The 26854-nt window shown below is 44.5% G+C and overlaps 1 protein-coding gene across 1 annotated transcript in view; it reads left to right on the forward strand.

Annotated features, from left to right (window-relative positions):
- Positions 1 to 2392: 2392 nt before the first annotated feature.
- LOC141194414 (uncharacterized) overlaps positions 2393 to 26854 on the forward strand; it is a 148036-nt gene continuing 123574 nt past the window's right edge. Inside the window, exons 1-2 of the mRNA XM_073662328.1 lie at positions 2393 to 2414; positions 13549 to 13896. Of these exons, the coding sequence (XP_073518429.1) occupies positions 2393 to 2414; positions 13549 to 13896 (370 nt within the window). The remainder of the gene's footprint in view (positions 2415 to 13548; positions 13897 to 26854) is intronic.

A 26854-nucleotide genomic window follows, 5' to 3' on the forward strand; every position in this document is an offset into this window, starting at 1 on the left:
CTCAGTATTGACACCCTCACTTTTTTCATGCCCCTACATCTTTATATTTAATGCGGAAAGACTACCAGGAAATGTAGTTTCTGATCACTTGAGTCTTTTCTAATGTGATCGGTTTCATTATACCCTTATACCATCCACAGCAGTATACGAAAAGGAGTGTAGGTGTGAGTTGTGCAGAGGTAGTGGCTGCACCCAGGCACTGATGCGGAAATCCCAGCTCCCCTCTGCCCATTACCGTTCACCAGTTTTATATGTGATGCATGGTGGTTCAGCAGACAGATTCTAGGGCAAAATAACTACTAAATAATGTCATGTTATAATGACAGATCTGTCACAAGCAGTTTTTCAAGTTGTAGAGCAATAACCTGAATCTCCCCAGTTGTTCTTTCATAACCATATTCACCAGCATTCATAACCATAGTCACCAGCATTCATAACCATATTCACCAGCATTCATAACCATATTCACCAGCATTCATAACCATATTCACCAGCATTCATAACCATAGTCACCAGCATTCATAACCATAGTCACCAGCATTCATAACCATAGTCACCAGCATTCATAACCATAGTCACCAGCATTCATAACCATATTCACCAGCATTCATAACCATAGTCACCAGCATTGGCTGCAATTTCATGAAACCTCATTGTGCGCTAAGGGGATAATATATCATCTAGACATATTCAGAGATAAAGCTAAAATACAACACCAATAGCACAGTAATAATGGCGATCATTTATTGAAAGCAATGTAATATATAGAATTTTTTTATTTTTCCATGTATAATGTAGCCAGCAAGGGTGAGTCTATTTTAGCTTTTAATAATTATTTGCTAAAATAAAGTGGCTGACATTACAAATTATTGCCTAAATGGGCACAAAGCTGCCAGTCAGCGAGCAACACTGACCATAGCACTGGATAGGGGAAAGCTGTGGACCACGTATAGCCAGGTTGACAATCGCACCAAGGACGGCTGTAGATGCCGCAGTTGTGTCCTGTAATTCATGCGTCACATCTCCCAACAAGGATTCCAGAGTTTGGATTTTATGACTTCACTTCTGAATCCACCTGGGGAACGTGGCACAGGGGCCTCATTGCTGCTTATGCTCCATCCCAGTTGGCACAGAGCAGACTGCCAGTGGTCACGTTGGCAGTGGAGCAGCAGCTTTCAGCCCTCTGTAAGTAGGTCAGATACATTGTGTGACTGCTTTGCCGCAGATCAGCACATATAGAGATGGAGGTAATAGGAAGATGTGGAAGAATGTTCTTCAGATTGGCAGGCCAGCCATGCTTGTTACTGATGACATGAAACATGATGATGTTGGCATTTTGAGTGCAGGTAGTAGGAGCTGATGGTACAGAAATAAATGAACTCCAGTAGATAGTCTTGCGTCAAGATACAGGAGGATTAGATGGTATGACGGTATTATGCTGTTTCTCCGCTTAGTGGTAAGTTGTGCTCCATGCTGGACCCACAAACGGGAAACTCGTGAAAATCCTCTGTTCTCTAGCAGGAATTGTCTCGTTCACGCCATCACTGCGCGGTGCTGGGATCTGCTGTCTCATGGTGACATACGGGTTCCTTCCTATAATAACTGGAGATGGCGCTTTTCCTGTCCTTATGTCTTTCCAGTTTATATTTGAAAAGAAGGGGTGCGTTCTGATTTTTCCATTAACCCCTAGCCGGACATAATGGTCTTTGCAGAGTAGTTTGGACATAATGTCCATAGCATCGTGGTCAGTGAGGTTTTCATATGATGGTTCTTCGTACAAGACATTATTCACAATCTCTTCAGTGGTGTCTCCTGGAAATGGTGAGTCTTGGAAAATCATGTCGTACAATATGACTCCAAAGGCGAACCAGTCCACACCTTCACCATAAGCGTCTCCCATGATCATTTCTGGGGCGCCATACCCAGGTGTTCCACTGAAATCTCTGGCATTAAATCTCTTATCAAACTCGTATAGAGATAGTCCAAAATCAGTAATCTTTATGTGGCCGTCACCAGTCAGCAGGATGTTATCCGGTTTTAAGTCCCGGTGAATGATGTCATTGCTGTGCAGGAATTGTAGGCCACAAACGATTTCTGCTCCTATAAATGTTACAGGTTCCTTCAGGGGAATGGTACTATATATATAGTGAAGCAGATCCCCTCCACTGGCCAGCTCGGTGACAAAATACGCATGGTTTTCCGTATGAAACGCGGCATGGCAATGGGTTAGGAATCTGCTGTTGTGGCTAAGCTTCAGGACATGGTGTTCTACAAGGCATTCAGGGAAGGAGATTAGGCTTTCTTTCTTAATGATTTTAAGGGCCACACTTTCTTTCCTTATTTTATCAGTGGCCAGCATAACCTTCCCATAACTCCCTTGTCCAAGTATGCCATGGCAGATAAACTTATCCCTGGTGACAGGGACAGTGATCTTTATTTTTTTGCTACTGGGGCCACTACATTCACCTGAGATGTCATCTTGACTGGTGGCTGGATCTTCATGATGTTTCCTTTTTCTCCCAGTTCTCTTCTCTTCTGCTGCACTTTCATTACCTTTCAGGTTAATGATCCTGGTTGGACCCAAAGTACTCAGTTTTTTTAGATTATCAGCTCGATTTGTGATGTATCCCACAAGCTTTTCACATCTGTTTTGTACAGTGTCTAGGAAGGAAATATTCTGGGTTCCCTCATTGACAGGTAATACCTGACCAACCTGCCCAGATTTCTTGGAATCCATCTTCCTTATCTTTGCTGGAGGTTCCTGGTTATTTCCAGTGTCTTCTCCATCTGGTGTTTCTTTCCTTTTTCTCTTTCTATTCCCTGTAAAGTCCATGTTGCATCAGGCAACAACAGGGCAATTATCCAAAAACGTATGTAAAATTATCAGAGAATGCAATCCACACGTATATTGTAGTCAAAGCCAACTACAACTAAAGCTCAATGGCTGCAGTCAGTTGTTTATGGAACTTTGTGGAATGTGATGTCACTGTGCCGGTGATGTCACACTCACTGTGATGTCAGCAGATGCATGCGAGTGTTCTATCTCTGCTGAACGTGAAAGTCTCAGAAGGGGCGGGGCTTAGTCACCATTGACTATAATGGAGTCTGTTGAGTGGGTAGTATTTAGTGACCTGAAGCTGGAAATCAGTGGGATAAATTACATCAGGATTCAGGAATAAGTTACAGTAGTTTTATATTTGTTTTAATTTATTTTATACAAAAAAAGAGCATGGACCGCACCTCCAAAAAAATCATACATTGATCTAATGCCTCTCAGCAAAAATATACATAACTGAACATGAGGTTCTTAGTTTAACATTCTGATCAGACTGTATGAAGCCCACTGCCACGTCACGGCAAACCTCGTAGTGGGTCCTAACATTTCCTGCCTAAAAGGAGCGGCGCCATGTGCCAACCACCGCTACAGTGAGAATGCACCAGCAGGGCGGGCGGCCTGGTGCCTCACAGCATCCATGCTTCAAGACCGAGTCCCCATGACTCCAGGCCGCGGCGCCCCACAAGCACAAAACCACAGCAACAATGGCTGACACATTGCACCAACACCACATGAAAGGAGCATTGTGACTCACCTTCCTCAAGCTCTCAAGTGAGAGCAAAATAGGCTAGACCCTCTTTGCAGACTCCTGCTAATTAAAATTGCCTGTGCCAAATGGCATGAGTGCTGGTCCAAGAAAGGGAAAAGAATAAGCTGGTTCATTGACGTGGCAGTGGGCTTCACACAGTCTGATCAGAATGTTAAGCTAAGAACCTCATGTTCAGTAATATGTATTTTTGCTGAGAGGCATTAGAACAAATGTATGATTTTTGGAGGTGCGGTCCATGCTCTTTTTTTTTTTGTATTTATTTTATGTTACATTATTTTGTGTAGGGCTGTGATGATATACAGTTTTCAGTTCTTTTGTGTAAAATTTAAAGGAAAGTGTGTTAACCACTTCCTGACTGCCCACTGCACATAAACGTCCGCGCTTGCTGGGCTCTGTGCATCGCAGATGTTTATGAACGGTCGGCGGTCTTTTAGCGCTCAGGGCCCCCAGGGTCCTGCACCCTGCGATTCCTGTGCAGAGCGATAGCTCTAACAGGTGACATCCTCGAGACTGGATTGGATCAGTTTCCAATAAAGTTAACCCTTTGCTTTCTTCTACAACCCCTGGCAAAAATGATGGAATCACCGGGCTCGGATGATGTTCATTCAGTTGTTTAATGTTGTTGAAAAAAAGCAGATTACAGACATGGCACAAAACTAAAGTCATTTCAAATGGCAACTTTAGGGCTTTAAGAAACAGTAAAAGAAATCAAGATTAAAAATGTGGTGCTCAGTAAGGGTAATTTTTTTCAGACCAAGCAGAGGGAAAAAATTATGGAATCACTCAATTCTGAGGAAAAAATTATGGAATCACCCTGTAAGTTTTGGAAATTAAAATTAACACCTGCATCAAATTAGATCTGCTTTTTTAGTCTGCATCTAAAAAGGAGTGATCACACCTTGGAGAGCTGTTGCACTCAGTGGACTGACATGAATCATGGCTCCAACACGAGAGATGTCAATTGAAACAAAGGAGATGATTATCATACTCTTAAAAGAAGGTAAAAATCATCACACAATGTTGCAAAAGATGTTGGTTGTTCACAGTCAGCTGTGTCTAAAATCTGGACCAAATACAAACATGGGAAGGTTGTTAAAGGCAAACATACTGGTAGACCAAGGAAGACATCAAAGCGTCAAGACCGGAAACTTAAAGCAATATGTCTCCAAAACAGGAAATGCACAACAAAACAAATGAGGAACGAATAGGAGGAAACTGGAGTCAATGTCTGTGACTGAACTGTAAGAAACCGCCTAAAGGAAATGAGATTTACATACAGAAAAGCTAAACATAAGCCATCATTAACACCTAAACAGAAAAAAACAAGGTTACAATGGGCTAAGGAAAAGCAATCGTGGACTGTGGATGACTGGATGAAAGTCATATTCAGTGATGAATCGCGAATCTGCATTGGGCAAGGTGATGATGCTGGAACTTTTGTTTGGTGCCGTTCTAATGAGATTTATAAAGATGACTGCATGAAGAGAACATGCAAATTTTCACAGTCATTGATGATATGGGGCTGCATGTCAGGTAAAGGCACTGGGGAAATGGCTGTCATTAAAACTGTGAAAACATTCCTTGAAAAGAAGACACATAAGGTCAATGTCATGGCCTGCAAATAGTCCGGATCTCAATCCAATTGAAAATCTTTGGAAGTTGAAGAAAATGGTCCATGACAGGGCTCCAACCTGCAAAGCTGATCTGGCAACAGCAATCAGAGAAAATTGGAGCCAGATTGATAAAGAGTACTGTTTGTCACTCATTAAGTCCATGCCTCAGAGACTGCTTTAAAGCCAGAGGTGGTGCAACAAAATACTAGTGATGTATTGGAGTGTTCTTTTGTGTGTTTGTTTTTCATGATTCCATATTTTTTTCCTCAGAATTGAGTGATACCATAATTTTTTCCCTCTGCTTGGTCTGAAAAAAATTACCCTGACTCAGTGCCACATTTTTTATCTTAATTTCTTTTTGTGTTTCTTAAAGCCCTAAAGTTGCCATTTGGAATGACTGACTTTAGTTTTGTGCCATGTCTGTGATCTGATTTTTTTCAACAGCATTAAACAACTGAATGAACATCCTCCGAGCCTGGTGATTCCATAATTTTTGCCAGGGGTTATAGATGCTGTGATCCATAGCGATCACGGCACATAGAAGAGAGGGAGAGGCGGTTGTGCACTCACCTTTGACGGCCTCCGAGATAAGGTCTGACGTGGTCATGGCAGCCGGAGATCACATGATGACCTCCGAGGCTGCCAGGTACGGTGGCCTGTTAGCCATCAACTGAGTATAACAGGAGATCTACCAGTGTAAAACTGACATCCGGTCTCATGCAATGCAATACATGTGTATTGCATTGCATGAGACCTGTGATGATAAAAATATTCCCATAGCGGGACTAAGTGAGAAAGTTAAAAACAGAATGTTTAAAAATTGGGTCACTTGAGGGGGATTCAGCTCTTCTAGTGCTTAAGGGCTCTGTATACGTAGTCCGCAAACTAGTCTACAATAATTTGTTCTCCAAAAGCGAAATAGTGCTCCGTCCCTCCCGGGTGTCGCCGTGTGCCTAAGCAGTACTGTAAAGCCACTTATGGGATATTGCCACGTTCAGCAGAAATTGTGTGATACATTTCGGCACCATTTTTACCCATTGCCTTGTGTGAAAATGTAAAATCTGAGGCTAAAACTAATTTTTTTTGTGATAAGAATATAATTATTTTTTTCTTCGCTGCCCAATGGTATAAATTTCTGAGAGTCATATATGGTGTCAGTTTGATCACTGCATCCGTAGAGGAATTCATTGAGAGGTGTAGTTTGTAAAATGGGGTCACTTATGGGGGTTTCCTGCTGCTTTAGGACCTCAGTCTCTCCCAGTGGGTCATGGCACCTGCAAACCACAACAGTAAAATCTGCACTATAATATGACAATTTTTCCCTTCTGAGCTTTGCACTGTGCCTGAAAAGTAGGCTTCCAGTATCCATTGTTTCAGATGCTGCACATCTCGTATCTTGATGGTCTGGTGTGGTATATGGGGTACAAAGATAGTGGGGCCATTCTTCATTAATGGAAACCTCAGTGCCACTGGATATCTGAAATTGCTGCATGATGATGAGTTGCCCTCTTTATGCACTGAAGATGGCACGTTCCCTGAGTTTTTCAAACAAGATGGTGCACGATCACATTATGGGTGTCAGATCAGAGCATTCCTACATGAACAGTTTCCTGGAAAGTGGATTGGTTGTCGTGGGCCAGTTGAATGGCCACCAAGGTCTCCCGATCTGGCCCTTTTAGACTGTTTTCTTTGTGGTCATCAATACAATTGTCTATGCTGTGAAGATACGAGATGTGCAGCATCTGAAACAACGGATACTGGAAGCCTGTGCTAGCATTTCTTCTGCAGTGTTGCTATCAGTGTGTCAAGAGTGGAAGAAGAGGGTTGCATTGACAATCCAACACAATGGGCAGCACTCTGAACACATTTTATAAGTGGTCATAAACTTGTAAAAACTCATGAAAGAATAAAGTTAAGTTAAAACCAAGCACACCATTGTTTTTCTTATGAAATTCTCAATACGTTTGATGTGTCACATGACCTTCTCATTGAAAAAAATAAAGTTGGATCCAAAATGGCCGACTTCAAAATGGCCACCATGGTCACCACCCATCTGGAAAAGTTTTCCCCTTCCCTTATTCTAATGTGCCACAAACAGGAAGTTGATATCACCAACCATTCCCATTTTATTTAGGTGTATCCATATAAATGGCCCACCCTGTAGTTTTAATCCTTCTAACTTCCTAACCAAAAAAAATTGTTTAAAAAATTGTGCGGATGTTAAATAACTATTTTGTGTGACCTAACTCTCTGGTTTAAGGGCATAAAAATTAAAAGTTTAAAAATTGCAAAATTTTCCCAATTTTGCCAAATTTCTGATATTTTAAAAAATAATCGAGTTACCGTATTTTTCGGACTATAAAGTGCACCAGACCATGAACATAAGACACACCTACCTGGGTTTTAGAGACTGAAAATAGAAAAGAAAGTTTAAGCAAAAAATGTGGTCATGATGCTCTGTTAAGGGGGATGGGGTCTGCCGCTCACACTGTTAAGGGGTAATGTCCCCCAATTCTGTACTAATATCCCCCATCCTAGTAAATATGCCTCCCTCCTTCCTGGTATACATGGCCCTCATCCCCATCCTGGTATGCATGGCACCCCTCATCCCCATCCTGGTATGCATGGCACCCCTTATCCCCATCCTGGTATGCATGGCACCCCTTATCCCCATCCTGGTATGCATGGCACCCCTCATTCCCATCCTGGTATGCATGGCACCCCTCCATCCCGGTATGCATGGCACCCCTCCATCCCGGTATGCATGGCACCCCTCCATCCCGGTATGCATGGCACCTCTCCATCCCGATATGCATGGCACCTCTCCATCCCGATATGCATGGCACCTCTCCATCCCGGTATGCATGGCACCCCTCCATCCCGGTATGTATGGCACCTCTCCACCCTAAAATTTTGGAGGAAAAAAGTTTCTTATAATCCGAAAAATACGGTATATCTAGAAAAAAAATTACTACTATCATGAAGTACAATATGTCACAAAAAACAATCTCCGAACCACTGGGATATGTTGAAGCGTTTCAGAGTTATTACCTCAAAAAGTGACGCTGGTCAGAATTGAAAAAAATTGGCCTGATCACAAAGGCAAAAACTGGCTCTGGCGCGAAAGGGTTAAATCTATAAGTTTAAAAAATATCTATTTCTGCTCTTTTTATTAAAAACACAAAATTCTACTGTGGAAGGGCTAAGAAAATGTACTTGTGAACAAATCTTTTGCAAATTATCCAGATATCAAGAGTTTCCAAAAGGTAATTCTGCCCAACTATGGTACATTGGGTAGTAAGAAAAGGGGAGTCAGTGTTTCGCAGGTCTATATTACAGCTCCACAGGGTTTATTACCCCTCTCCCAGGACCTTGTAAGGTGAGGCTCCATAGCTAAGCTACAGTATGGAGATTGGTGACCCCATATCTGGGCAGATGAGTTCATTACAGCTTCACACAGATCTTTACCCGGCGTTTCTAAGCTTCTGAGTAGCAACCTGACTAGTAATATTATTATACAAGATTTGATCATTTATGAATGACTGGCCGGGCAGATCTGGCATTCTGCAGACTGGAAAAGCTGGGGAACAACCATTATATAAAATATGAAAAAATAGAAAATATTAGCAATGTTCTATAATGGTTAATTTTTACATAACACTGGTTCAATTTACTTGATATTAACCCGTTCATGATCTTGTGATTTTCTATCTTTGCGCTTTAGTTTTTTTTCTCCTCTTTTTTCCAGAGCCATAACTTTTATATTTTTTCAATATAACCAAGGGCTTGTTTTTTGCAGGACAAGTTGTACTTTTGAATGACACCATTTTTTTGAAGTGCTACTTTAGTGAAGTAAAAATAATAAATTTAGGATTTTTTATCTTCGTTATTTTTTTATAGACTTTACATTTATCATATTGCGGGCTACAATTAAGATAGAGATGGGAGAGGCAGCATTTTGTTCAGAATTGTACAGGCTTTAATTCGACATGTCTTAACCAAGTTTGTTATTTTGTTTTCGAGGAGTCAAATTCTAAATTTTGATGGGCGATTTCGGGAAAACTGTGTTTTGTAAAAAAAAAAAATAAAAAAAATACGTATGTGTTACTTGTGTTATTGGTTACATTCCTTCAGGGATTCAAGTTGGTATTTCTGTAGGATCATATTTTGTTGTGTGATTTTCTAAATACAGTCTCATCCTAGTCATAGGTTTAATGCTAAACTAAAAGAATCAATATTTTAACACCTTTTTAATATACAGTTATACATGTAACAACTTTTTTTTTATTATTACTTCACTAGACATTTCCTTTTTCCAGTTTAAAAAAAAAATGAAAAAAATACAGTAAAATCGTCCAGCGATAAAATAAAACATTATGAATTAGTCTGAACAATTAATAGTACGTCTTTACACTGATCTTTTCTCAATAATTTGTTCTCCCTTCTGGGTGAAATGTAATCTTGTCCACAATCTCTTACTAACAATGGCCGTTTCCTTTTGTGTCAGTATGTACGCCTGTTATGGGGTTTGGGTCCACTTATGTTAATATCTGATTTTTGGTTACTTTCAAAATGTCTGCTTTCTTGGATACACAAAGGATGGTGATGGACCAGAAGGTGCAGAAAAATGGCTTTACTTCTTCATTGTCCTAGTCTTTGGAGAGTCCATTAGCCAGCAGCCACCAGTGCTGATCATACTCACAGGTCACATATCCAGTTATATCATCCATCGCCAATCTTGTGCCACCTTCAATCACTTCATGGACTTCACTGTCATTTCTGGATGAAAAAATCCTTGTTTATATTTTTGTTTCACTACATGGAATTAAAGTGTGGTATTGCTTAGTTCCTTTGATGGGTTCTGCTTTTTGTAACCAATGTTTTAACAAACTTTCCTCTTCTTCTTAGTCCTGGTTTGTACAGTACGTGAACTGGATGTTAGGAATATTTTTCTCACTCAGTTGGAAAAGTTGCATGGGTGTTAAAATTTGGTCTGAATGTGGTCTATGGAGGCTAGCTTGGGCTGCTAGACATTTCACCGTGCCTCCTAAACCATCACATACACCTTTTGCCAGGAGCTGAATGGCAAAAAAGTGCCATTCAGCTTTCACTCCAAAATGTTTCTTGTGATGGCATACAATTATAAGGTTTCTCCTATTTTTATACTGTGCAGAAGAGTCATCCGAGGAGTAGTAGACCTTGCTCAAACTTGTTAGGATGTCAGTTTTATCACTGAAATCAAATTTTTTTGGAACAAATGAACAGCTGTTGAATCATGAAGTAAGCACTCAGACATAAAATACATAAGTGTAGTTCTGATATCTGACTGTAAGCAGAGTCGGCTTATTAGTAATAAGTTATTACTATTCAGCTAAGCAGACAACAGACCGGATGCTGCACTTATCGCACAGGGCGCTGAGGGAGACATTGCACGGACCAGCCCCTGAAACCAGCATCACTGATGGGCGGCAAACAAAGCAGGGGAGAGTATGGATGTCCCAGTCCCCTCCTTTTCGATGATCTTCGTTTCAGTGTGGAAAGGGAAGTGACAGCAGTTTCCACATTTTTGGGTTCACTGTTAAGCCCACGGCTGTGTGCAAATCCACTACTGATTGTACCTGGGACAAGTTGGTATGCCACTTGGTACTAAAGGTAATATCATCCAAATACACCGATACATACTTCTGATAAGGCTCTAACACTATGTCCATCAGCCTCTGGAACATGGCCGAGGCTGCATGTAACCCAAAAGGCAAGACGACCTAGTGATAGAGACCCTCCGGCGTTATGAAGGCTGACTCTGTCCGAGGCACCTGCCAGTAACCCGTGGTGAAGTACTGGGCCTGCCCCAGTCTCTCAATCAGCTCGTCCACCCAGGACATTGAATAAAGGTCAAATTTCAACACTTTATTACATTTTCAGAAGTCGTTACAAAATCATAACGATCCGTCCAGCTTCAGAACCAGTACAATGGGGCTAGCCCGCTCCCTCCTGGACTCCTCGATAACTCCTAGCTGGAGCATTTGTTTTTCCTCAGCTGCGATGGCTTGTGTCTGGGCCTCTGTGACAATGTTATGTTGGATCACAGATGTTCGGCCAAGCATTTCTGAAAATTACGTCCGTATTCCGCAGCACCAATTTCTGAGTCTCCCGTCGCTTCTGTTTAGAGAGTGTGTCACTTATATTTACCTCTCCCCTGGCCATTGTCGGAGGGTCCCCAGACGATACGACCGGAGTCGCATCCGTAATCATACATTCCCAGTCTTTCCTTGCTTATAGCAAATTTACGTGATATAGCTGTTTGGGTTTTCTCTTCCCAGGTTGATATACTCTCTAATTTATCTCCCCAACCTTTTCCCGGACTTCATATGGCCCTTGCCACTTGGCCATGAGCTTACTTTCTGCTGGGGGCACTAAGACTAATAGCTGATCCCCTTGGCCATTGACCATACCAGGGGTGCAACAAAGTGCCATTAGTTGCATAAGGATTAAAAGTGAATTTAGGCTGTGTACCCACGATGTGTTTTTCAAGCGTTTTTGCTGCGGAATTTTCCGCAGCGTAAACGCTTGGGAAACGCATGGTAAGCCTTCTGCCATGGTCCCCTATGCAATTCCGCACTTTCAATGCCCATGCTGCGGATTTTTCTGCAGCGTTTATGCTGCTCTCAAAAATCCGCAGCATGGCCATTAATTTTGCGGAAGCGCTGCGTTTTCGCCGCCATTGACTTGCATTAGAACGCGCCAATTCTGCAAGACTGCTTCTGTACATGCTTAATTGGCGCGTTGTAATGTGTGGATGGTGCCCGAGTGTGGAGAAGAGAAGACTCTCATCCACACCCATGTACCATAGAAACTGTAAAAAAAAGAATAAAATAAAAAATAAAGATTATATTCACCTACCGACAGCCCCCGGTCTCCTTCCCTGTGCTTGCCAGCAGACTGAAGGACCTGCGCTGACGTCACAGTCATGTGACAGCAGGTCTTTCAGTGCAGTGTCCCGCGATCAGCTGGCAGCCAGGAAGGAGCGCAGCAACACACGCCGGGCCATCGGAAAGTAAGTATCAAGGTTTATTTTTTTATTTTTAACCACTCTAAAGGTCACACTATATAAATCCATGCTGTTTGCATGGATTTATATAGTGTGACCTAGTTGTCAAGCACTTTCCAAGTGATGCTAAAATCGCTTTGAAAGCGCTTGTCAATCCGCATGCGGAAACGCATGTGAATCCACATGTATTACGCTGGAAAAACGCATGTACAATCCGCATGCGTTTTTTCTGCCAGGGAGATGCAGAAATGCTGCAGAAATTTTCTGCTTCATTTCTGCATTGTGGGCACATAGCCTTAATGTAAATGATTAAGTAGCTGAATTTCCATTTTGGGGTAACAAACTCCTTTTGAGAGATTCCTTGCAGTTACTTTGCATGTTGATTTACTTTGTAAGGACACAAGTGCACACATTTCAGATTTTGTCACCTTTTTTCTGTGCAGATTTGTCACAAAACCTAAAGGGTTTCCCGATGCCAGGAAAGTGACTGAGAATCCTGACGTCTCCTGCACATGTTACTTGTTTGTGACTTGCAGGTTTGGTGAAGATATAATTCTGCAGGATGTCAATTCTGTCAGCGTTTTTGCTGCAGATTTCACCCACACTGATGAGTGGGGAAAAACTGCACCTATTTACAGCATTTTCCAGACAAGAGATGGAGAAACCAAAAGCTTAATGTGTGCACACAGCCTAATAGACGTCATTACTAGTGTTGAGCGAGCATGCTCGACACTGCTCGTTACTCGCCCGAGCATCTCACTACTCGGGATGTTCGGCGAGCACCGAGCATTTCCGGGTTACTCGGGCGGGAGCTCGGGTCTCCGCCCTGCATGTTTGGCGCTCTTTACAGAGCCAATGAACATGCAGGGATTGCCAGCCAGTCACTGTAATGCCGCAGCCATGTTGTTTGTGGGCATTACAGTGATTGGCTGGCCGCCCAGCGTCACCTCGAGTATTTAAAACCGGGCGCCGCCATCTTGGACTCAGTCGCCCGGGATCACACAGTGTAGGGAAAGTGCTGCTGATTTAGGGAGAGATATATACTGCGAAATAGTTAGTGTAGGGTCTGTAAAAGCTGCCAGATCAAACAAACCGTCCTTCTCAGGACTAATATCCATCCCAGATATCAGGCAGGCAGGCAGGCTGTATAGGAAACGCAGTGGTTATACCAGCAAACGCTGCATTACAGTCCTCAAATTGCTAGACTTAGCTCCAGGTCTCGGGGGCCAGGAAAAATCCTTTTTTTTTTTTTCATCTAAATCCTCTTTTCTTTCTCCGCTAGAAGTGGTGGAAGAGAAGATCCCATGTAGCGATGCCCAAATATTTGAACAGCCACGGCCACAGGAAGGCGACGCTGGCAATTTGTCAAAAGAGGTGGACGATGACGAGACACAATTGCCACGAAGTGAGGAGGAGGATCGTGGTGCGGAAGTGGAAGAGGAGGACGTGGTGGATGATCTAGTAACTGACCCAAGATGGCAGGAGGACACGCAGAGCGAGGCCAGCAGCACACAGGGGGAGGGAGGCAGAGTACCCCAACAGACAGGAAGAAGCAGTGTGGTGGCTGCACAGAGAAGGCGGGCAACCGTTCCCCGTAACACTAACACGAGGGACTTTGCCAGTACAACCGGTAGGTCTTCCAGAGTCTGGAATTTTTTTAAAGACTCTGCTGATAACCCCAAAAAGGCCATTTGTACCACCTGCCATGCCAGCGCCAGCAGGGGTGACAAAAGTACCAGCCTGACCACCACCAACATGATCAGGCACATGTCAGCAAAGCACCCGACTTTGTGGGGCGAACCCCAGGGTCCACGACCAGTGTCAGCGGGTGTCACCACTGCTTTTTCCGCCGTTGTGCGTGTAAGAGAACCCCCTGTTATGCGTGCAAGGTAATCCCCTGTCCATACTGCATGCAAAGATGCCCCCTCCTCTCAGTCTTCACTTGTTATGGCAGTTTCTCAAGAAACCGCATCAACGTCCACGTTCCACCGCAGCGTTCAATTGTCCTTATCCCAGACCTTTGAACGAAAGTGCAAATTCGCAGCCAACGCCCTACAGGCCACAGTCCCAAATTCGCACATTTCACGACTGCTTGCGTTGGAAATGCTGCCTTTTAGGTTGGTGGAGACAGAATCTTTCCGCAACCTTGTGGCGGTGGCCGTCCCTCGGTACTCGGTCCCCAGCCGACACTATTTTGCCCGGTGTGCCATCCCCGCACTACACAAGCATGTGTCCCAAAACATCTGCCGTGCCCTCAACAACGCAGTTACTGGGAGAGTCCACCTGACAACGGACACGTGGACAAGGGCTTGTGGCCAGGGACGGTGCATCTCCCTGACTGCACACTGGGTAAACATAGTGGAAGCCGGGACCCAGTCGAACCTTGGAACGGAACACATCCTCCCCACACCGAGGATTGCGGGCCCTATGTCAGTCAGAGTTGCCCCCACAGTGTACTGCTCCTGATGATCATCCTCCTCATGTTCAGCCTCCATCTCAGATATCACCGCATCAGTTACAAGCTGGAAGCACTGCAGTACTGCCTCCGCCAAGCAGCAACAGGCTGTGCTGAAACTCATAAGCTTAGGTGATAAACCTCACAGTTGTGGACAGCTGTGAAAGAGCAGGCAGATCTGTGGCTGAGACCGCTGAACCTACATCCTGGCATGGTCGTGTGTGACAATGGCCGTATCCTGGTGGCGGCTCTGAGGCGAGGCGAGATCACACACGTACCATGCCTGGCTCATGTGCTTAAGCTCGTGGTTCAGCGGTTTCTTAAATCGTACCCCGAGTTGCCAGATCTGCTCGTCGAAGTACGCCGCCTGTCAGCTCATTTTTGGAAGTCAGCTACAGCTTCCACCGCCCTTGCTGTGTTGCAGCAGCGTTTGCAACTTCCGTCACACCGACTTGTGTGTGATGTCTCCACACGTTGTAACTCTATCCTCCACATGTTGCAAAGGATTTGTGAGCAGAAGAGAGCAGTTGTAGAGTACCAGCTGCAACAAGGCCGTCGATATTCAGGTCAGACTCCACACATAAGACCTCAGGAGTGGACCTGGATGTCTGACATATGTACCATCCTGACAAAGTTTGAGGAGTCCACCAAGATGGTGAGTGGCGATGACGCCATCATTAGCGTCAGCATCCCACTTGTCTGTCTTTTGCAACGCTCTCTGCAGAGAATTAAAGAGGAGGCATTGCAGCCAGAGTATTATGAGATGGATCAAGAAGCCGTAGCGGGCGATTACACACAGCCCAGCCTCATCTCATCCCAATGTGCATTGGGGGACAATGAGGGAGAGGAGGAGGAGGAAGAAGAACAGGAGCTGGTATCATGTTCTTTAGACGGTAGTACCTGTACAACTGTCATATCATCGGTTTAGCGTGGGTGGCCTGAGGACGGGGAGGAGGAGGAGTAGAAGAGCATGGTCAGTCGTGATCTTGGTGAGCACACGGAAGTCTTGCCCGTTACCAGTCTGGCACGCATGGCTGACTTTGTTACGCTGCCTTAACCGTGACCCTCGCGTTGTCAAAATGTTGGGTGACAGTCATTACTGGTTGGTGACACTTTTAGACCCGCACTCCATGAGAACTTTCACTCTCTTATTCCTGAGGTGAAGAGGTCTACAAAAATGGGGCAGTACCAGAAGGCTCTTGCTGCAGAACTGTTAAAAAATTCCCATCTGAACACGCTAGCGGCAGAGGTCACAGCTGGTTGCCCAACCAAGGCGTACAGGCGAGCGAGACGCAACTCCAATCCAGCAGAGGCAGGGGAATACTGTCAACGTTCTGGGATAGTTTTCTGAGACCCGCCCAATTTACAGGCCCTGAGGCTCGGGGCACTCTCACAAGGAGTGGAAAGTTTCAAAAGATGGTGAGGGGGAGTACCTTGCCGACCGTACCAGCGTCCTCCGTGATTCCTCTGTGCCTTTTAATTATTGGGTATCCAAGCTGGACACTTGGAATGAACTTTCTCTGTATGCCTTGGAGGTTCTGGCCTTCCCTGCCGCTAGCATGTTATCGGAGCATGTTTTTAGTGCCGCTGGGGGAATTATAACTGATAAGCGCAGTCGCCTGTCAACTGACAATGCTGACCCTTATCAAAATGAACAAGGGCTGGATTGGGCCAGACTTCTCATCATCACCAAATGACAGCAGGGTAACATAAAGTCAAATCCACTGTGTTATTTCGGGAGGTGTATTCCCATGCACCGCTTAACACGCACACATGGGGGTATACGCTTCCTTATTTCGGCTGTATTTTGCTCTTCTTATCCTCAGCCTCCATCACCACTATACCACCAGGGTGACCTTGGTCCGTGTTGCCAGCATTACAAGTTCCTCCGTCCTAATTTTTGGCAGCTTTTGCTTGGAAGGCATAGGCGCAGACTATGGGAGACCCACTCCCTAATTATGGGTATAAGGTTTTTAATATGCTGTACTGCATGGCTCTTGTAAGGGGCATTAAAACCGTCTTGTTAAGCTACTGCGACCTCCACCACTCTTCCAAGGGGCATTAAAACCGTCTTGTTAAACCACCCTGTACTCCACAGCTCTTCCAAGGGGCATTGAAATGTTGTTTTTAATTACCTCTAATCTCCACGACTCTTCCAACGGGCATTGCATTTCCTCCTAATATTAGTCAGCTTTTGCTTTTCAATGCATAGGCGAAAACTAAGGGAGACTCGCTCTCCAATAATGGGTAGAAGGTTTTTAGTACGCTGTAATCCACGCCTGTTTCAAGGGGCATTGCAGTTCCTCATAATTTTTGGAAAGCCTTCCATTCACTGCTTAGGCCAACAGTGTACGGGAGACCCAGTTGCTATAAATGGAAAAAAACGGTTTAATTAAGGTCCTCTGACCTCCATGTCACTTCCAAGGGGCAATGGAGTGCCTCGAAATTTTTGGTAGGCATTGCACTCACTGTATGCCCTATAACTGTGTAGCTTAACCGCTCCTTTTGGTACAGAAACATATCCTACAAAACATGTGTGGTTGACTGGCCTGATATTGATGTGAATGGTCCCTGTTCATCCTGCTCTTTCTCCTTTGCCACCACCTCATCCATCATTCATCACCTGAAGCTTTGTTTTAACGGGAGTCATAGTAGCAGGAAAACATCCAGCAATCTACGGAGGAGGTAGGATATGCGCCAAAACGCTGACCACCTCAGGCCTAACTGCTACTACATACATGTGCTTGCATTCCAAGGAACAGAAAGCTAAGGAGATGGATGGCCTCATGATCATGAATAATTTATTCGTTGTATAGGAGGCCGACCACTGCTGCTGTCTACCTTCTGAACCTTGTTTTGAAGCCTGATTGACCCAGGACCCGCAATCCTCTATGTCTGGAGGACGTGTTGCATCCCAGTGTCCAACGGTGTCCCGGCTTCCACAATATTAACCCAGGGTGAAGGCGTCAGTGAGATGGAGCATCCCTGGCCACATTCACAAGGACTTGCACGGGGATAGTTGCAAGTCTGCATCTTCTGATGCGGCAAGGATCACTTCAGATGGGCACACTTTTAGGCAGTGACCTGGGTGTCAGAGATGCTTCCAGAGGTCTTCCCCATGCTGTTCCCATGTCTTTTTAGCACTGTATGCATGTGTCATACAGCACATGGCCAGATAAGGTTGTAAAATGTTAAAATGACATTTCCCTGTGAATGCATTTGTCACGGTTGAAAGCAATACAAAAGTGCAAAAACGCTTAAACAATGCTACTTGTGAACATAGCCCAAGGTGTGCAGGAATATTTTTGTTTTTGGTTATTTATTTTACCTTATACACAAGGCTTTACCCTGGAAAGGAAGTTCCTTAACATATTTCACAGGAAAACCGTTTCAGTTTCGTTTTTGAACGTTTTATTATGAGCCCGTAAAAGTGGCTTAAACGTTGTTGACAGCAGTGACCTGGGGGTCAGAAATGCTTCCTGGGGTGATCCCCATGCTGTCTCCATGTCATTTGAGCACTGTCACTATCGTTTTGGGCACTTTTTAGGCTTTCTACAGACTGTCGGGGGTGCTGCCGCAAAAATGCTCGGGTCTCCCATAGACTAACATTGGGCTCGTTGCTCGGATCGAGCACCCGAGTATCACGGTGAGCTGGGCCCGAGCTTCGAGCACCCGAGCATTTTAGTGATCGCTCAATAATAGTAAGCATCACTTATCTGCACTGCAAGCTCCCAAAACCTGTTTTCTGTATTAATGTATTTTTTCCTACTACTTTATGAATTTAGTTATTAGGGTAAGATCAGACTTACTGGATTTTCAAGTGGAAATTGTGAATAGGTAGAAAAATGGCAATATATTAAAATCCACAGCACCAACTTTATCTGAATGAGGCATTTAAACAGCCCTCCAGTCTCATTACTCTTGTTGTGTGTTCGGCAGTTAACGATCAATGATCTTTATTATTTTACTCATTTTTATAGCCCCATTACTTACATGCCACATTACAGACATTGTGAGCCCCAATGGGGACAGTGATGATGATCTACTGTACATTCCCTATCAGAGTGTGGGAGGAAACCAATGAAAACACGGCGAGAAAGAACAAACTCCTTGCAGATGTTATCCTTAAGCTCTTCCTGTTCAGCTCTTGTTCTTCTTCCAGGCTCTGCTGTTGACGGGGCGTGATTGCCCAAGTCATGGTGATTGACAGCCGGCTTCACAGTGGCCTGTCAATCAGCAGGACATCAGCAGTTACGCCCCGTCAGCACAGCGGAAAATAAGCATCTGCTCTGTTATATGATGTTATCGGAAGCCACAGAATCGCCGTCAGAACCCATCCGTGATTGCTCAGAGGATTGGTATCGGACACTACAGTCAGGTATTAGCAACTGCTTGCCTGTAAGTTGTGATGCCCATGAAAAGAAAAAAATAGACCCTGATAACCCCATTAATGGGAACCTAGGAACCTAGTGCTAACCACTGAGCCACCATGCTGCCCATCTTGCAGTATGTACTTTATCATCATTCTGCCCGCCTTTTAAAAAAAAATGTCCTACTGGTGAGCTTGTGATGGTATTCTGCTGGTATAAAGCAGTCAGTAAGCGGTGACTGAGCTTTCGGGAAAGGGACCAGTAATAATATGGAGTGTCTGACTACCTCCCTCTGTAAGCACCGTACTCGCAGGTCACAGTCCTGATGGAGCGGAGTTAGAGGAGGCTAGCCGCAATGCAGTAGTGAAATAAATGACAGTCATGTATTGACTTGGATATATTATTTTTGTTTTTTAAAACCCGAGTGTACAATTGCTTACAGGGGACTGCCTGAGCTGAACTGAAACCTCTACAGAATTGTGAATGTGTGCAATGTCCCCAGCTGATCAACGGTCACATAACCGCATGAAAGCAATTTGTATACTTGTGGGCACATGCCAACTATACGTAAGAATTGAGCGAAACTGAGACCATCCACTGACTGGGGAACTATGACAGTGTGTGCTTTACTCATGGGCACAATTCTGTAGTCTGCAAACTTTTAATTTCAGCCCTGACAATCCCGTTCTTTCGTTTTATTACTCTTTTCCAAGAGCAAAAAGGTTTTATTATTTTTCCATTGACACAGCCATGTGAGGATTTTTTTTTTTTGCAGAACGAGTTGTAGTTTTGAATGATGCAATTAATTTTGCTATATAACATACATTATAAAAGAGGCAGCCATACTTGCCAATACCTAGTCGCAATACTAATGTACAACGGGATGTAGCAGCCCTCAGGTGGAGACAGAGCTGGTGCAAAATACTAATGAAATAACCACTCACACCTACCATATTGTTTGGACCATAAGACGCACCGGACCATAAGACGCACCTAGGTTTTAGAGGAGAAAAAAAAATTTAAGCGAAAGATGTGTTCATGATCCACTTTTAAGGGGGGGGGTGTCTTCTGCTGACACTGGTATAGGGGTAATATCCCCCAATTCTGACAATATCCCCCATCCTGGTATATATGCCCCCCCCTTCCTTTTATACATGGTCCCCATCCTGGTATGCCTTGCATCCCTCCATCCTGGTATGCCTGGCATCCCTCCATCCTGGTATGCCTGGCATCCCTCCATCCTGGTATGCCTGGCATCCCTCCATCCTGGTTTGCATGGAACCCCTCCATCCTGGTATGCCTGGCACCCATCATCCCTATCCTGGTGTGCATGGCACCCCTAATCCCTATCCTGGTATGCATGGCACCCCTAATCCCTATCCTGGTATGCATGGCACCCCTAATCCCTATCCTGGTATGCATGGCACCCCTAATCCCTGTCCTGGTATGCATGGCACCCCTCCTCCCTGTCCTGGTATGCATGGCACCCCTCATCCCCGTCCTTGTATGCATGTATCAGCAATCCCCATCCTGGTATGCATGGCACAGCAATCCCCATCCTGGTATGCATGGTACCCCTAATCCCTATCCTGGTATGTATGCCCCTCTCATCTTTATCCTGGCATGTATGGCCCCCTCATCTTTATCCTGGTATGTATGGCCCCCTCATCTTTATCCTGGTATGTATGGCCCCCTCATATTTACCCTGGTATGTATGGCCCCCCTAATCCTTACCCTGATATGTATGGCCCCCCTCATCCTTACCCTGGTATGTATGGCCCCCCTCATCCTTACCCTGGTATGTATGGCCCCTTCATCCTTTTTCCTAGTATGCATGGTCCCCGTAATCCCCATCATGCTGCACATAAAAAAAAATAAATATATAAACATTGCTACTCACCTTTCTTCTCTCCTCCAGCGCTGACGCCTGTCTGCCCGCACTGATCTCCCCATGTGAGCCGCGCATGGCGTCACTGCTATGCGCGGCTCACAAGGAGAGATCAGCTGACGGAAGTCACCTCTCCCCGCGCCGGGACTGTGTGCGCGGGGAGCAGTGACTTCATGCTCCTACATAGCCGGCACACAGCTTAGCCGCGCTGCGTCTCCTGCTGCTGCCGGGTTATCTCGTATGCCCGCTTATTAAAGGGCATGAATATTCACCCCATCCCCACGGGCGTGGAGAGAGGTTAAATATTCATGCCCTTTAACAGCGGGCACAGGCGATTCCGGCAGCAGCTGCGGCTACACTGTGTGCTGCTATTAAGGACCATGAATATTCAGTGCTCCCCATGGGCGTGGGGAGCAGTGAATATTCATTTTCTTTAGCAGCGGGGACAGTGTAGGCTGCAGCAGGCGGCTGTTGCCCCCTGTGCCCCGCTCCTCCACCGCTACAGCTCCCCCCAGCACAGTATATATACCCACCCCTCCCCAACATTTGGACTATAAGAATCACCCCCCATTTTCCTCCAAAATTTTGGAGGAAAAAAATGCGTCTTATAGTCTGAAAAATACGGTACTATTCATGGAGGGGATTAGAAATACACAGGATAAGGCTTGTATAGGGCGCCAGTCACACAGATACATGTAGTGCAACATGCCAACTTGCTGCCTATTAGTGATGCCAAAGCTATTACAGAATTTCCCCAAAAATAAGCCCTAGCATGATTTTACAGGATTTTTGGAGGATGCTTGACATATAGGCCCTACTCCAAAAATAAGCCTTAGTTAGTCAGGGCTGGCGTTAGGAGAGGGGAGCAACTGGGCAATTTATCAGGGCCCCTACTCTCTTTGGGGCTCTAAGCATTTCTATTCCAAGGCTGCTTAAGGACCTTTGGTGACATCATAGTCATGTGACCATAATGTCAGCAAAGGTTCTTGAACTGTGGGAGCCTAGAGTAACTGAAGAGTAGATAGACTGGTATGTAGGGGGGGAGACTGGACAATTTCTCTAGGTTCCCACTCTGAGGCCCTCAGCGTTTCTATTCCAAGGTTCAGACTACTTAAGGACCTTTGGAGAAATCACTGTCCTATGACCCTGATGTCACCAAAGGTCTTTTAACAGAGGAAGTCTAGAGGAGCTGAGACAGGCTGGTATGTATGTGCAGTGTGTGTGTCTGTGTATATTCTTGTGTATGTGCAATGTGTGTGATATGACATGATTATTATATATGGATAAATGAAGACATTCCCTGAAAATAAGCCCTAACCCATCTTTTTGAGCAAAAAATGATATAAGACCTTGTCTTATTTTCTGTAAAAGATGCTAGATCAGGCGGTCTGCCGAGCACTATATATGTGCACCCTACAAGAACAGACACATGGTTTCCACCAACACTACAAAAGCCTGGCTGCATCCTGCAAGGATGGAAAATTATGTAAGGTATTAGTTAATATTTTGACCAAAATATGTAAGCCTGCACCTACGTCAGGGGTCCTCATTGTCTTTCCAGCGAAAAGACAATATAACGTATTGGAAAACCAGATTTAACGCTGGCAGTAAAATGTTTTACCTCATAGAAAGAATAAGGCTGTGTGCCCACAATGTGTTTTTCAAGCATTTATGCTGCGGAATTTCCGCAGTATAAACGCTTCAAAAACGCTTGGTAATCCGCCCCCCATGGTCCCCAATGACAAGACGCACTTTCAGTGCCCATGGTGCGGTTTTTTCCGCAGCGTTTATGCTGCGCTCAAAAATCTGCAGCATGTCCATTAATTTTGCGGAAGCGCGGCGTAATCGCCGCTATTGACTTGCATTGAGACGCATATAATCCGTGTCAGTACATTTGTACTCACGGATTATATGCGTTTCTATGTGCGGATGGTACCCAGGTCTGGAGTAGAGTAGACTCTCATCCAGACCTGGGTACCATAGAAACTGTAAAAAATAGAATTTAAAATAAAAAATAAGGTTTATACTCACCTTCCGATGTCTTCCCGGTGTTTTGTCTGCTACGTCCAGTGACTTGCAATGTTCGCGTGGTTGTGAAGGACCTGCCATGACGTCACTGAGTCATGTGACCCATCACATGGCTCAATGACGTCACCGCAGGTCCTTCACACCACCGCGAGCAGTGCAAGACACTGGACGGAGCAGACAAAACACCGGGAAGACTTCGGAAGGTGAGTATAAACTTTATTTTTTTTTGTTTTTCACCATTCTTATTCTCTTTTTTAACTAACTTGGTCACACTACTATAAATCCATGCCCGTTGCAACAAGGTGGACAAGTTGTCAAGCACTTTTCCAAGTGATGCTAAAATCGCTTGGAAAAGTACTTGATAACCCGCATGCAAAGACGCTTCACAAACGCTTCTACCTGGCGGGAAAAACGCATGTAAAATCCACATGCGTTTTTCCTGCCAGGGAGAAGCGTAAAAAATATGCAGCATTTCTGCATCGTGGGCACATAGCCTCAGCCTCGATCCCATGCTGTCCTGTCTGTATACTTGCTTTTGCTTCATTCTCTGCCCAGGAGCTGTGGTTCCTGCACAGTCAGACAGCCATTACACAGTATACGATTATCTCCACACATTATATTTTTACACATCCAATTGTGGAACTTATTAATCCAATGTATGTTGATTAAAATGTACTTTAATATGACAACCCCTTTTGAACTTGGAGGGACCCTTTACTGCCGTGCAGCAATCATAAATGCCCAAAGGCAAAACCCTCTTGGGGAGGGGAGAATAAGTGAACATGTTTGTTGGTAATGCCTCAGTGTTGTTGGACACGTGCACTTATTGGCACTTGCAGTAATCGTTGTTTATGGCTACTTGTAGCATCTGCACAGTGGAAACCTACCTTACTTAAAGGGGTTGTCCGTACTTGGCCAGTGCCAGTCTCTTGAATGAAATTGGAAAACCCTATACTTACCTCCCACACCAGTGCCGTTCCAGCAGTGTTGGCGCCAGGTCTCTCGGTGCTCACGTGACAATATGAAATCTGCAGCCAATTGGGGGGTGTGATCGTCCACTCTGATGAAATAATAAAGGCAACAGCCGGCGACATAGTGTCATGTGAGTGCCAGGAGACCCGATGCCTAATATTGCTGAAAAGGCGCCAGTGCAGGAGATGAGTATAAGCCTCTCTTATTTAACATGGAGAACTCAGGCATTTAGGATGGGGTTGTCCAAGTAGAACTCTTGTGTATATTATTTAGCCAAAATTAAAATATACCAAATATCCACATGTGCAAATACCGTATATAAAGCCTTTTACTCCAAATTCCGTTATTTCTCCTCTGATCTCATCAGTGGCCGTTCATTCAAAGCCACAAATTGTTTGTCTATCCTGATATCTTTTGGAACAGCCTGGCCTCACATGGGTTCTCCTCCCTCTTATCTCGGACCCTCAGTATTGACACCCTCACTTTTTTCATGCCCCTACATCTTTATATTTAATGCGGAAAGACTACCAGGAAATGTAGTTTCTGATCACTTGAGTCTTTTCTAATGTGATCGGTTTCATTATACCCTTATACCATCCACAGCAGTATACGAAAAGGAGTGTAGGTGTGAGTTGTGCAGAGGTAGTGGCTGCACCCAGGCACTGATGCGGAAATCCCAGCTCCCCTCTGCCCATTACCGTTCACCAGTTTTATATGTGATGCATGGTGGTTCAGCAGACAGATTCTAGGGCAAAATAACTACTAAATAATGTCATGTTATAATGACAGATCTGTCACAAGCAGTTTTTCAAGTTGTAGAGCAATAACCTGAATCTCCCCAGTTGTTCTTTCATAACCATAGTCACCAGCATTCATAACCATAGTCACCAGCATTCATAACCATATTCACCAGCATTCATAACCATAGTCACCAGCATTCATAACCATATTCACCAGCATTCATAACCATATTCACCAGCATTCATAACCATAGTCACCAGCATTTATAACCATAGTCACCAGCATTCATAACCATAGTCGCCAGCATTCATAACCATAGTCACCAGCATTCATAACAATAGTCACCAGCATTCATAACCATAGTCACCAGCATTCATAACCATAGTCACCAGCATTGGCTGCAATTTCATGAAACCTCATTGTGCGCTAAGGGGATAATATATCATCTAGACATATTCAGAGATAAAGCTAAAATACAACACCAATAGCACAGTAATAATGGCGATCATTTATTGAAAGCAATGTAATATATAGAATTTTTTTATTTTTCCATGTATAATGTAGCCAGCAAGGGTGAGTCTATTTTAGCTTTTAATAATTATTTGCTAAAATAAAGTGGCTGACATTACAAATTATTGCCTAAATGGGCACAAAGCTGCCAGTCAGCGAGCAACACTGACCATAGCACTGGATAGGGGAAAGCTGTGGACCCCGTATAGCCAGGTTGACAATCGCACCAAGGACGGCTGTAGATGCCGCAGTTGTGTCCTGTAATTCATGCGTCACATCTCCCAACAAGGATTCCAGAGTTTGGATTTTATGACTTCACTTCTGAATCCACCTGGGGAACGTGGCACAGGGGCCTCATTGCTGCTTATGCTCCATCCCAGTTGGCACAGAGCAGACTGCCAGTGGTCACGTTGGCAGTGGAGCAGCAGCTTTCAGCCCTCTGTAAGTAGGTCAGATACATTGTGTGACTGCTTTGCCGCAGATCAGCACATATAGAGATGGAGGTAATAGGAAGATGTGGAAGAATGTTCTTCAGATTGGCAGGCCAGCCATGCTTGTTACTGATGACATGAAACATGATGATGTTGGCATTTTGAGTGCAGGTAGTAGGAGCTGATGGTACAGAAATAAATGAACTCCAGTAGATAGTCTTGCGTCAAGATACAGGAGGATTAGATGGTATGACGGTATTATGCTGTTTCTCCGCTTAGTGGTAAGTTGTGCTCCATGCTGGACCCACAAACGGGAAACTCGTGAAAATCCTCTGTTCTCTAGCAGGAATTGTCTCGTTCACGCCATCACTGCGCGGTGCTGGGATCTGCTGTCTCATGGTGACATACGGGTTCCTTCCTATAATAACTGGAGATGGCGCTTTTCCTGTCCTTATGTCTTTCCAGTTTATATTTGAAAAGAAGGGGTGCGTTCTGATTTTTCCATTAACCCCTAGCCGGACATAATGGTCTTTGCAGAGTAGTTTGGACATAATGTCCATAGCATCGTGGTCAGTGAGGTTTTCATATGATGGTTCTTCGTACAAGACATTATTCACAATCTCTTCAGTGGTGTCTCCTGGAAATGGTGAGTCTTGGAAAATCATGTCGTACAATATGACTCCAAAGGCGAACCAGTCCACACCTTCACCATAAGCGTCTCCCATGATCATTTCTGGGGCGCCATACCCAGGTGTTCCACTGAAATCTCTGGCATTAAATCTCTTATCAAACTCGTATAGAGATAGTCCAAAATCAGTAATTTTTATGTGCCCGTCACCAGTCAGCAGGATGTTATCCGGTTTTAAGTCCCGGTGAATGATGTCATTGCTGTGCAGGAATTGTAGGCCACAAATGATTTCTGCTCCTATAAATGTTACAGGTTCCTTCAGGGGAATGGTACTATATATATAGTGAAGCAGATCCCCTCCACTGGCCAGCTCAGTGACAAAATACGCATGGTTTTCCGTATGAAACGCGGCATGGCAATGGGTTAGGAATCTGCTGTTGTGGCTAAGCTTCAGGACATGGTGTTCTACAAGGCATTCAGGGAAGGAGATTAGGCTTTCTTTCTTAATGATTTTAAGGGCCACACTTTCTTTCCTTATTTTATCAGTGGCCAGCATAACCTTCCC

Source organism: Phyllobates terribilis, unplaced genomic scaffold, assembly GCF_046119375.1.
Source record: "Phyllobates terribilis strain yellow unplaced genomic scaffold, ASM4611937v1 Scaffold_71__1_contigs__length_7168151, whole genome shotgun sequence".
NCBI lineage: Eukaryota > Metazoa > Chordata > Amphibia > Anura > Dendrobatidae > Phyllobates > Phyllobates terribilis.